Source organism: Giraffa tippelskirchi, chromosome 13 (assembly GCF_054371585.1).
Source record: "Giraffa tippelskirchi isolate mGirTip1 chromosome 13, T2T-mGirTip1v1.2.pri, whole genome shotgun sequence".
Lineage (NCBI taxonomy): Eukaryota > Metazoa > Chordata > Mammalia > Artiodactyla > Giraffidae > Giraffa > Giraffa tippelskirchi.
In genome coordinates, this window is record NC_137287.1 from 41,216,553 (window position 1) to 41,229,426 (window position 12,874).

Genomic DNA, 12,874 nt, shown 5'->3' on the forward strand with positions numbered 1-12,874 from the left:
GCTCCCGTCAGAAGAACCGAGGCATGTCCGCTGCTGCTTCTTTGTGCCATCTTCCCAAGAGTCACTAACTGCGGCGGCACCTTGGAGCACGGCAGGCTGGACCCAGGCCCCACTCTGGCCAGCCTCCAGCCCTGGGGCCCTGTGTGGAGGCCTGGTCTCCAGAGCAGGTGGCCAGAGGCAGAACCACGGTGAGAGGGTTTCCATGGACAGGGGAGGGAGAGGACCTCTTCCCAGCGCAAAGCTGGAAAAGGCTAGGCTGACACTGCCTGTCTTTCCACTTTCAAATGTTAAGTCTTGCTCGCACTTTCGAAAACCGAACAGAGGATCTAAAACTTTCAGGACGCGGCCAGTCATGAAGCCACAGTGGACGTGGACTCAGATTCCAGAGATAGGCGCTGGCCCCGAGGTGGAGGGGACGTGAATGCAGTGGGAGTTTCTACAAGCTGGATGGGAATTCAGTATGGTTCTTATATCAGTTTTCTCTATAGAACTAAAACAACTCTCCATCAAGTAAATACCGGGTATTTACTTTTCTTCCAGAGCGTGGTGGGGGGACGAGCCGGAGCAGTGGCCCATTTGGAACACCCTCCTCAATCTCGTTCTAATCCTGAAACGAGGCCTGTGGCGAGGACAGCAAACTCCTGTGCTTTTCTGCAAAACTGGGTCAGTCCACGGACACAGCGCTCCGTGCCGGACACAGGCCGCATGTCTGACAGATACGCCCACAGCCGCGGCAGCCACGGCAGGCGTGCCAGCAGGATGGCCTGGGGTGAACTCTGGCTAAAAGCAGTCCGGGCGACCACGCTGCCCGTCTCCCTGTGAGTTAACAATTTCAAAAGCGTCTCTAACCTGCTTTTATTCTATTTTTATTTTCACTCTCCATTCTCAACAAAAGCTAAATGATGACATCAGATTACCAAAGAAACAAGGAAAAGCAGGGGGAGTTTCTTGGTGGTCCAATGGATAGGACTCCATGATTCTACTGTCAGGACCCAAGTTCAACCCTTGCTCGGGGAACTGAGATCCCACAAGCCACTTAGCCAAAAAACTAAAAGAAGAGCAGGCCCCACAGCCTGATCCACTCAGCAGGTCCCCAGAGGCAGGGAGGCGTCCCCACCAGCATGGCCCCCGGAGGCCTGGCCCCAGCCCGCTCCAGGGGAGCTGAGGCGCTGGCAGCTCCCACAGCTCCTGCCTGGTCACGGGTCTTCCTGGAGCACATTCAGACTCCTGAGGTCCAGGGTGGGGCCCTCCCAGGTCACAAGCCCCAGGAATTCCTACAGCAGAACTTGCTCCCTTTCTTGTTACCCGTGGGCCATCAGAGCAGAGCAACAGACTCGTGCACAGGGTTCAGAGAGAGCCCCAGAGCCACACAGAAGGCCCTGGCACCGTCGCCTGCTGGCTACTGTTCGGGGCTCCTCCCTGCCCACTCAGAGGAAGCCCCAGCTGGAAGGCATGGAGACGCCAAGCTCCTCCCAGCCCCTTTGACCCTTGGCCTGGAGAACTACGATGCATCATCCCTCTGCCAGTAAATTCACACAGGACGTGTCCCGCCCACGGGCGGGGCCAGTGCCCAGTGGTCAGTGGCTGCTCCTCGGTCACCCACAATGGACCCGAGGAGTGGACTGACCTCTCACCCCGAGGCTGGGAGATGAACCGGGCCACAGGCCAAGAGTGGCCAGCGGGTGCTCAGCCCGGCTGTGTCCCTCACGTCTCCCAAGTGCCAGGATGTTTGCTGACCAAGCACTCAGGGACTCCAGCACTCCTGTCTCCACAGGGCAGCATGGTGCTGGTCTCTGGTTACCTGAGTGCTCAGCTCTTTAATTACTGTGACTACACACACACTGGCCCCTGCTGGCTGAGCACGACTCTGGAAGCACATTTCCCTTACTCCACACCTTGTTTTTCCTGGCATGAATGACTGTTTTCTGGTGTCCCGGGCTTGACCCCATGCTCCCACCGCCTTCCACCCCCAGACCCTCGGAAAGAGCTGCAAAGGCTTCTCCAGTGACCCACCAGTCCTGGGGCCAACTCCCATCACCTTCAACTTACAGCCAATATGTCCCATGGAAGTGAAGGCAAAAAGAAGCTACTGGAGACAAACACCAATAGGACCACCGCCCCCCAGGACACGTGACCTCCCCACTGATCCCGGGACCCCAGGGATCAAGGCCAGACAGCCCAACTGGCGGCTGCAGTTCTGTATAGACACCCCCTGACCCCGCGTGGACTGCTTCAACGAGCGGCACCCGTGAATCTGGGCACATAGCACAGGTTCCAGAGCCCTGACAGTGCATCCACACACAGACTTGGACCTGATGTCACTAGGAGGTTCATTTATCAGGGCTCCACACTGCAGAGAGACTGCTGTCCATCTCCTGGGGGGCGGGCACTGGAGACAGACTGCTGTCCATCTCCTGGGGGGCGGGCACTGGAGACAGACTGCTGTCCACCACCTGGGGAGCGGGCAGGTAAACCACACAGGCACACAAGCAAGCACAGCTCTCACAGGGGGAGCCCTGACATGCAGCAGCACCTGTGGGTTGCTAGCATTACAGGTGGGTGAACCTGACGCTGGAGCACAGCTGATGGTGTATTTATGAGAAGCCCACAGCGGCCAGGTTGATGTGTGCTGATGGAGACCAGGCGAGGCGGGAGGGCAGGGTCTCGGCAGGCTGGCAGAAAGTTGTCCGGGGTCGGGGAAAGCTCTGGGCAGGGGTCTGTGCCCCCTGTGTGAGGATGTCACCATTCATAGAAGGGCTCACTGAAGATCTGTGCACTTCACTAAAAGAGAATTTCTACCCAAAAGGAGACTACAAACCAATACTGAACTCTGGGTAATGACACACACAGGACACGGTGACTAGGGGAGTGCATGGTAGTGAACCGACCCATCCCACTGAAACAAAGAGACGGACAGGTGGACATGCGATGCTGCCTGCAGACAGCAAATACATAGGGGGTGTTCACTGTGGGTCTTGCAGTGTTTTTGTCTGTTTGAAGGTTTCCATAAAGACTGCCAGGGCAGGGGGCTGGAGGAGGAGGTAGAGGCAGTCTGAAGCTCAGCAGGGGAGCTGGGGGTGGGGGTCGCTAACAGGGAGGCGGGGGGAGGGGCCAAGGAAGGGGGTGGGTGACTCACCTCCATTCCTGATCGCCTCAATCCCCTGGTAGAAGTCTTCGAAGCTGATCATGCCGAGCCCACTGGGATCTAAGTACCTCGTGAGGTCTGTCACCTGCAACGGCCAAGTGAGAAGGTTACCCGAGCTGTCACTCTGCACATGGCTGTCCCGACATTCAGAGGAGCAGCTTAAGAGGGGCGGCGCTGAGGAGTCCGTCTGGTCCTCTGACAGGACTGCCAGCCACAGCTCCAGCCAGGGCACAGGCCTCCTCCCGGCAGACACTGTCCACAGCGCCCACGACCACGACCCGCAGACGGAGATCCTGCGCGCAGGCTGCCAGCCGCGCTTCAGGGGCACATGGCCGCTCCCAGCATTACTGCAGCCGGATCACACAGCAGAGGCACAGCGCCGCCACAGGCCTCCCAGCAGACACTTCGGGAAAGGGGACCCCAGCAAGCAGACGGTGGACATCAGAAACAACAAAGGAAGCAGGATGATGCACACGTGACACTCCAGAGAATGAAAGTCTCCTAAAAGAAGGTAAGTTTATGTTTCGAAGTATAAATTGGATTTCATCAAAATTTAATACTTTTGCTTTTTAAAACACACCACTAGACAACACTGCTAATCAACTATCTTCCAAGAAAAATTCATTAGAAAGACACTGGGACTTTCCTGGTGCTCCAGTGGTTGAGAATCCAACTTTCAACACAGGGAACACAAGTTTGATCTCTGGTCCGGCCACTAAGACTCCACATGCCTCAGGGCAACTAAGCCGGAGTGCTGCTGCTAGAGAGACGTCCACAGGCCACAGCGAGGACCCAGACCAGCCAAAATAAACAAGACAAAACCATACTTAGGAAAAATTCCCTAGAATTAAAAAATAGCTTTTAACTACATGATTGTTTTTTCCTTGAGATTTTATTTCATTATTATTTTTATTGAAGTTGAGTTAGCATGTTTTTATTATAGTTGAGTTACCATGTTTCAGGTGCATATTGAGAGAATATACTGGGTACCTACAAGTATCAACTCCCAACCCTACAGGACCTCATCTAAGACTTACTCTGGTATATTTCTTAGACTTTAAAGGAAAAGGGAATATGCAAAAACCAAGTGATTTATACTTTGACCACCTGATGTGAAGAGCCGACTCACTGGAAAAGACCCTGATGTTGGGAAAGATTGAAGGCAGGAGGAAAAGAAGGCGACAGAGGATGAGATGGTTGGATGGCATCACTGACTGAACAGACATGAGTTTGAGCAAACTCCAGGAGATGGTGAAGGACAGGGAAGACAGGCATGCTGCAGTCCATGGGATCGCAAAGAGTTGGACACAACTTAGTGACTAAACAATAACAACTATGATCAAAGCCACACATGCCAACACTTAGTGGGTGTGGCCAGCAAAACCCAATCCAGGGACCTGGACAAACACAGGACCTGCTGTCCTCAAGAGGGGAAGACTCCCCAGGAGACTCAGGAGACACACTGACCTACCCTACCACATGGGGACTTCTTGCATCTGGACTCAAATTTTTAAAGATTTTACTCTCATTTAAAAAATAATTAGAAACTTGAATACTAACTGGTCCAGGACACTGAATACTGACTGAATTCTTAATGATGTTAAGGAATGGTGGTTAATCTTTACAGGAAAGACAACAGTATTTCAGTAATTTTCTCAAGTGTACTGCTTTTTGATACACACTTATTGCACTATTCCGAGGCTAAGGCACATGTGTGGTTATATGTGGGGCAGGGGCGGGGGCACCAGGGAAGCACCACACAGCTCTCTCTACTGAACTCTCCAAAATGAAAATAAGAAAGAAAAGGAGAAGACAAGCAAAAAGAGAGAGAGGAAAGATGGGGGAGGAGAGGGCACGAAGGTGGAGTTGGTCAGCCAGGGAGAGAGTGGACCTCAGACTACATGGGACTGCCCGTGGACAGGGCACCCTCACGGAGGGTGCAGGCCGGGAGGGCATCCGGTGTGCTGAACCCACCCGTCCACGCCACCACAAATACCGCTCTGCACAGGGCAGGCTGGGGACGCTGCCACATTCAGCCTTCTCCCTTCTCTTGACCTGCAGGGCAGGGACCACCTCGAGCCAACGGACCCACAGTCCAGGATCCCCCGCCGTCCCTCCACCATAGGTCCCATGTGTCCCTGAAACAGTGGCTTGGAAGTCCACTCAGCAGGTGACTTCCTGAAACCACTGAGGCTGAGTCCTCACTCAGTACCTCACTAAGGCTTTGATGTCTGGGGAGTGCCTTGCTGGGGGCCTGAAATCCACCAGTGCCAATCTGTCTTTAGGATTCCTAAGAATTTCAACAATGAAGCTACAACGGGACACAAAGTACCAAGATTTTCCTTTGGAAACATTAACCAGTGCTTTTAAAACAAATTGTTAATTAGTTACCATGTTAGAATAAGTTCAGTTGAAGCAGGCATTTTCTGAAGTCCACTTTATTTTTCTTCATAATGTGGAGGATAAATCAACGTCCATGGGGCTGATGATTTGGGGGGTGCTTCCAATTCTCCAAGGGCAAAGTACTCCATTTGGATGTTTCAGGGGAAAAAAAAAAAACCAAGCCCAGTGACGTACACCCCATCCAAGCCAGCCAGCACCTTGCTGGACAAACGGACATGGGAAGCCATAGAAACATCCACAAGAGAACCCTACTTTGCAACCAGCTGTAGGCAGACAGACCGGCTCCCACACGGTTCTTCTAACATGAGAAATTTACTGGCAAATCATACTGCTTCTGCTACAGCTGTGCAAACGTGTGCATGCTAAGTCCCTTCAGTCATATCCGACTCTGTGCAATGCCATGGACTGTAGCCTGCCAAGCTCCACTGTCCATGGGATTCTCCAGGCAAGAATACCGAAGTGGGTTGCTATGCCTGCCTCCAAGGGATCTTCCCCATCCAGGGATTGGACGCGAGTCTCTTAAGTCTTCTGAACTGGCAGGTGGGCTCTTTACCACTAGCGCCGCCTGGAAGCCCTGGGCAGACGGAATCTCAGGAGAAGACACCAGGTCAACTTCCCCACTCACTGCTCCCTCCAGCCACAGAAAAACTGTCTTATTAGGAGCAGCTCAACCTAAACTAACACTGAGAGAACACTCCAGCCCGCAAAAGCAGAATCCTTCCAGTGCACATGGAACATTTATCAAGACACAGTGTATGCTGGACCGTAAAACAAGTTTCAGTCAACTCAGGTCTCAAGACTCAGGTCTCAAGACCATTAGGGAATGTAAATCCCACTACAGCGAGGTCCACGTGTGTCTGAACGGTTAGATCGTAAGATGGCTGCACACATACATCAGGTGTTTGTGGGGTGTGGAGGAGTGCCGCTGCCACTGGGAGATTTCACAGCCAGTTTGGAAAACTCTGGAGATTCCTCAGAAGGTCAGCCTAACTCCTATACACGATCCAGCCATTTCACTTCTAGGTGTTGCTCAAGAGAAATGAGAGCAGATGCCTGCACTCGTACATGAAGGGTTACAGACACCTGATGGGTGATGGCCCATGGAGACAGCCCAGACGTCCATCCACTGAGAATGACCATCTCTCCAGGGGTGTCTCCAGAGCAGCTGAGTGCACACAGCGGCTCTCCCCGCTGCCGAGGACACTTCTGAGCCGCCCAAGCTGCGCCACCCCTGCACCCAGAGGCCACCTGCCTCTGCAGCTGGAGGGGTGACCCTAGATCACCTCTTATGAACCGACTAACCACCCCTGGTTTCAGGGGGAGGGGTGAAAATTCTAGAAGGGAAGCATGGTGCTGGTCTCAGGTCATTCCTCATGCCCTCGAGAGGCGTGCATCCCGTTCAGGAATCCACGTTTGTGCACAGATGCGGATGCTGCAGCGTCGCCAGTTGTTTCCGCCGTGGACAGAGGGTGGCCACTCAGCGCCCAGCTGAAATCTGTGACCGGCGGCTCCTCTCGACACACTCCAGGATGGGGACCTCGGAAGCTGCAGTCCCCTGCGTCTGTTGTCACTGAGGCTCTGAGAGCTCGCTGCCCGCCCAGCTCAACACCAAGAGGATCTTCCTGGTGTGGGAGGTGGGGGTCAGGAAGGCCGGGGTCCAGGGCAGGCGTGCCTCCAGCCGCTTCAGGGGACGTAGCCATCCTGACCACATTATATCTGTTTAACAGCTTTAAGGACATACAATTTACCAACTTAAAGGGTACAATTCAGTGGTTTCTAGTGTATCCACAGAGCTGTCTCTGTGTAATTTTAAAGACAATGAAATCTTAAAATGCCCACGAGAATACTCGGGAAAACAGTTGAGCTTTATGCAAACATGCTGAAAAGATGCAACCATTTACAGGAGTAGCAGAGGACACGTCGGCTCCTCTCATGCACCCCATTAATCAGGGCGAAGAGGGGGCAACGCTGAAAACAAAGGCCTCGCCACCCTGCATGTCAGCCCCCAGGAGCGGTGCTGTGAGCCCCCCAAGAGGCTGCCAAAGGGTCCCCCACTCGGCTCTCTTCTGACCAAGGATGACCAGGCCCCGCTCCCGGCCATGTGAGGGCAGCATGCCCTCTGGCCTAACCGTCACCTCTCTGTACAAAACAGCAGAAGAGGTGTCATTTCTTACAGGACACCTCTGGACCCCTAACCCAGGCCCGAGACTAAGGAGGGAAAGAAGCAACTGCACAGTTATCACAGGCGCGCAGGTGTGCACAGGCGCACAGGTGTGCACAGGTACCACAGCTTGGCAGGCACAGGGCTGCACGCTGGAGCAGGACAGACCTCCTGCCTCCCTCCCGCCCGCCCACCCTACTCCATCCAGAAGCCCCCCTCTCTGTTCTTCAGCTTCCAACCGTTTATTTTGGGGGGGGTCACTGCCTTCACATGAAACTAATGCACTCCTGGGGGTGCTTCCTGGCTTGTCAGGTTTACACGCCGCATTTTGCCTTCTGTGGTTAAAAAAGGAGAATCCCACACCCCCGGCCCCACCCCAAGTCTAGCAGGCCCTCTGCAGTGTTCACATCCCAGACGATGTCAATATTTCTCACTGGACAGATGCATTTAAACTTCCCCACTGCCTTCCATATGTCATCTCCTCCCCCCTTAGCCATCTCCTCGGTTCCCTGCCTCCACTGCACACCTGCTGCTCCGTCAGCTCCCCCAGCCCCGGCGCCCCTCACCTCAGAGCAGCCGTGAGCAGGGTGTGAGGTGCACCTGGAGCTCCCTCCCCTCACCCTCAGCAGCCTGCACCACCAGCCTGCACCAAGCCCACCCTAATGCTTTGGGCAGAGGCTGTTTTCACCTCCTGCTCTCTGCTGACAGGATTCACCCTGCTTGCTGGGGACACTTTCCAGCAAGAGCCTGCTGGAAGAGCCTGCCACCTGGAGGCGGGGCCGCGTCCTCAGCCTCAGATCCCAGACACTCCACGGACCCTTCCCTCTCTCCTCATCTTTCATTGTCTCTTTGTCTCCTTGCCTTTTAAAGAACCTTCTGCCATGTATTCTTGACTTGATCTTCCCTTCTAGTTTCTTATTAAAGAAATGCTTTTATTCCATTTTTAACTTCTGAGGGTGTGTTCCAGTTCTCTGAATGCGATACCTTATTGAATCTGACAATATAACTTTGTTTTATTTTCCAAGTTTTCTTCTGCCTTTGCACTGACCCTGTTCCCTTCAGGAGCCTTCTGCTTTTCTGTTTTTGGTCTCTGAGTCCTTGACCATCCATTTATACATAAAAATGGTCACTAAAGAGCCGACAAGCCAGACTGGTTGACTGGGGGGCCTGACCACAGACGCCTCAGGCAGAGACCTGGCTCCAGGACCTGACGCTGTGGGAATAGGGTCCTGAGAGGGCTTGTGAACACGATGCAACAGGCGTATGCATTCCCTGTAGCAGGCAGCTGGGCACAAGAAGCCGCTGAGTGGTGAGGGCCACATGGCTGGACCTGAGGGTGGCCACTAGGACCCGAGGCCACTGCCTGCCAAACACCAGCAAGAGAACAGGGATCTCAGCCCCACAGCCACCAGGAACTGAATTCTGCCCACTGTGTGAATGAGCATGGTGGAGGACCCCGAGTCCCAGGCAGCAAACAGCCTGGAGAGATGCCGGGCAGGGCATGACTGGGCAGAGGTCATGACTGGGCAGAGGGCATGGGGCCTGCGGGGTCGCGCCCACGCAGAGGGCACCTTGCGGTGCTTGGGGATGGCCAGGGCGAGTGAGGGGCGGGTGACGGGAAGGAGGCCAGCGCCCAGGAGAGCTCCGAGCATGGGAGCCACGGCATTGCCTGGGACAGTCTGGCCACCTGCAGGCTCCAGCCATGGGCGGGGGCGTCGAGGCAGCGCCCCCACAGTCCCGGCAGAGCCACAGGTGAGGCCGACACCTGGTGGGACGCTGGATGCGTCCTGACCACAGAGCCAGCTGGGTGCAGGGTGGACCAGACGTCGGGTGAGAGAGAGAGACTCTGGCCCGAGTCACTGGATGGCGGTGACACCGCAGTGGCATGAGTCTGAGACGTCCATCTGACATCCCGGCATGTGCCCAGGTCCAGGAGGCCACCAGGCTAGAGCTGAAGGGGGCTCGTCAGCAAGTGGAGCCTGGAGGGAGGAAGAGGAGCAGGAGCAGCCCTGGCCTCCAGCCCAGGTGAGCTGCGGGAGCAGACGCCACACAGTGCTCTGGGCCACGCAGGGCAGCTCAGGTAACACAGGATCACCGAGCCGCAGAGCCACGCCCAGTGGAGCGGACAGCATCTGTGGCTGCGCTCACACTGATCTGGGAACCGTGGCTTCACGGAGCCATCACTTTCCACAGGCATTTCCTGCTCCCGCTACTCCACCTTCAGGAGGGCAGCAACAGGACACTCGCACAAGTCTCCAGCTGTGACGGAACCCACATGACAGGAGGGCTCCCCAGGTGGCTCAGTGAAGAACCTGCCTGCCAGTGCAGGTGACACGGGTTTGATCCCTGGGTCAGGAAGATCCAGGAGGAGGGCATGGCGACTCACTCCAGTATTCTTGCCTGGAGAATCCCATGGACGGAGGAGCCCAGCTACAGTCCATGGGGTCGCAAAGAGTCGGACACGACTAAAGTGACTTAACATGCATGCATGTCTGCACATCTGTAGCAGAAACAGTACGATTTGCTAATAAATTTCTTCTCTCCCCACGCTGCACCCAGAACCCCACCCTGGCCACACACTGGGGGTTTCTACCTGAGCCCCTGACTCCTCCAAGAGAACACGTTCCTGGAGAGGCTTCCAGGTGCACTTGTCCTGCGGACCAGGATGCCCGTCCACCATGGAGCCTGTACCCAGCCCAGGATGGCGCACAGCTGGGAGGAAGTGGACAGCGCCAAGGAGAAGCAAGGCTCTGCTCTGTGGCCCTTAGGTCTCCTGGCAGAACCGTTTCCCTGCAGGAAACCCAGTACAGGGGCCGACGGTCACGAGGACTCAGGCCTCTGGTCCAGCACCTGACGGGGACAAGGCCTCCAGCACTCACTCCCCAGCCCCAGACCAGCCCAGGAACAGCCACGCCCATGAAGGCTGCAGTTGGGTTTCAGTAGTTCTGTTCCGTTTTGAGATTTGTTTAAACCTAAAAGTGATTCCTAGACTGTGACACGACATAGAAGTCTTGAGAGAACTGAAAAACTCCAGGGGCTCTAAAATGCTGGCCATTAAATTTTGGAGCTGAAAAAAGCTAACTGTAGAACTGGCCTAATGGCCATGATCATCACATTTTTTTTTTTTAATTATCAAGAGATCATTCAACTAAGTCAGCACAAAATGAAAATTCTTCAGGCTCTCATTCTGTCCACTATCATCCCGCTTTTTTTCTGTCTTTATCTGCAGCACTTTGCTCTTTAAACGCAGAATGCTAAACCAAAACAAAGACAGTGTTTATTCCTTAATGATACAGACTGATGGGTCCATCTGAAACAAGTTAAGAAGGAACTTCTTAACAAAACAAAGGAACTCTACAGACGTAAACTCATAACATTTTACAGTTCCACAGACGCCCACATCACAGGTTAAGAAACAGAGGCCAGCCAGCCCTCACTATGACACAGAGGATATACACTCAAAAGACAAAAGTACTGTTCACTAACACTTTCAGTAAGAGAAACATCAGGTCAGATATACTGCTACAGTAAAACTACACTGATACACCATTGTTTCTGCATCAAATTAGCAATACTTGTTTCGAAGACATTGTAAAAAAAAAAAAAAAAAAAAGGCTAAAAAACCCTTTAAGATATATACATGTATATATGTATATACATATATACAATGTCTGTTTCCCCAGACATTGAGATTCTGATAAAATATACCGACTTAAACTTGTAAGTTAATTGTAACTCTGGTTTTATTAATATTTCTCTCTCTTATAGAAACAATGATTTAAAGCCTGGAAGGTTAAAATGATTCACAACGCCAGATGGCATTTTTGTTTTCTCCTTTATTTGCATGTTTTCATTTATGTAAATAAACTTTATCTTGCTATTGCTTTAAAGGCAATACCAACCTGAGAACAGGTTCTTGATTCACGGGTCACAAACGCAAAGACCCCTCCTACGAGAAAGTTCTCAGTGCGAAAGAGAAAGCCAAATGTTCCTCCAAATGGGGATTAAGCCCCATGAAGCAGTCCTCAGTCCTCGCAAAACTCCTCAGAAGGCAGGCTCCTCAAAGGTGGTTTTTAAAAATAAAATCACCAAGAGGAACATGTCTGGCGACTGTGGTCTTCTCTCCTCACCAGCCAGTGAATCAACACTGATAAAGACAGACTTTCTCATAAAAGGGCCTTTTGTTTGCTACAGCAAAAAGTCAGTCCTGGATTTTAGTAAAGTAGACCAACCCACCCAAAGCTGGAATGAAACACAACCTCAAACGAGCCGAAACAGGAGAGGGGTGGAAGAGGGCAGAGAGGCGGCCCCTGCCCCAGCCTGAGAAGCAGTGGCGGAGCCCAGGGGGTCCCTCCAGCCCCACAGAAGCAGCTGGAAGCACAGCCTTGGCTGCTCCCTGATGGCACAGCAAGGGGTCTCCTCCCAACTGCCTGGGCACTGCCCCAGGAAAGCAGGGCTGGCCGGGGCAGCCGCGGCTCCTCCGCGGACAGCGGGGCCTCCACGAGAGGAAGAGCGACAAAGGCTCCCCGGGGAGGGAGACTGCTTTAATTCAGTCTCTGCCTGAGCGCCCCTCACTCTGACCTGGCCTGGGCAAGCAAACTGACCAACAGAGGGGAGGGGGCCGGGGGCCTGGGGAACCATGCAGAGCTCCTCACACAGGGGCACGGATGTCCTGCAGCACAGACAAGCCGGACTGCAGGATGCTGCGGAGGGTCACCCGCCAGGGCCACTCCCGGGAGGTGATGTCCATGCTCGTTCCTGGAGCCGGGCTGACCTGCTGACCTCTCAGACCTCCCCTGCAGCCCGGGCCTGGCCTCTGAGCTTCACGCCAGAGAGCATGGACCCCCATGGACACGGCCCACACCCTTCAGCCGGGGTGGGCACATCTCTGCCCCCAGGGGCCTCTTCTAGCCCCTGCCTCCCCCACTCCACCCCTCGAGCACCACGGGGTCCACGCCTCGGCCTCCCGTGGGCCTCCCCCCATCCACCCTGTCCTCTCCACCCCCAACTACCTTCTGGAAGTGCCACTCTCATTACCGACCCTGCCCATGTAAACTCCCTGGCGCCTTCCCCCCCACCCCCGCGCCCCAGACTTAAGGCACCTCAGGGTGGCTGCAGCCCCCTCGAGGCTGGGCCCAGCCCCCTTCACGGTCACGGTTTTGCGT

General features: G+C 54.2%; 1 protein-coding gene across 3 annotated transcripts in view; it reads right to left on the reverse strand.

Moving 5' to 3' along the window:
• The window catches only part of RAB11FIP3 (RAB11 family interacting protein 3), a 57,457-nt gene that overhangs the window by 27,941 nt on the left and 16,642 nt on the right, over nucleotides 1–12,874 (reverse strand). For all 3 annotated transcript variants that reach the window (XM_081558425.1, XM_081558427.1, XM_081558424.1), the window contains exon 2: nucleotides 3,137–3,230. In XM_081558425.1, coding sequence (XP_081414551.1) covers nucleotides 3,137–3,230 — 94 coding nt within the window. The remainder of the gene's footprint in view (nucleotides 1–3,136; nucleotides 3,231–12,874) is intronic.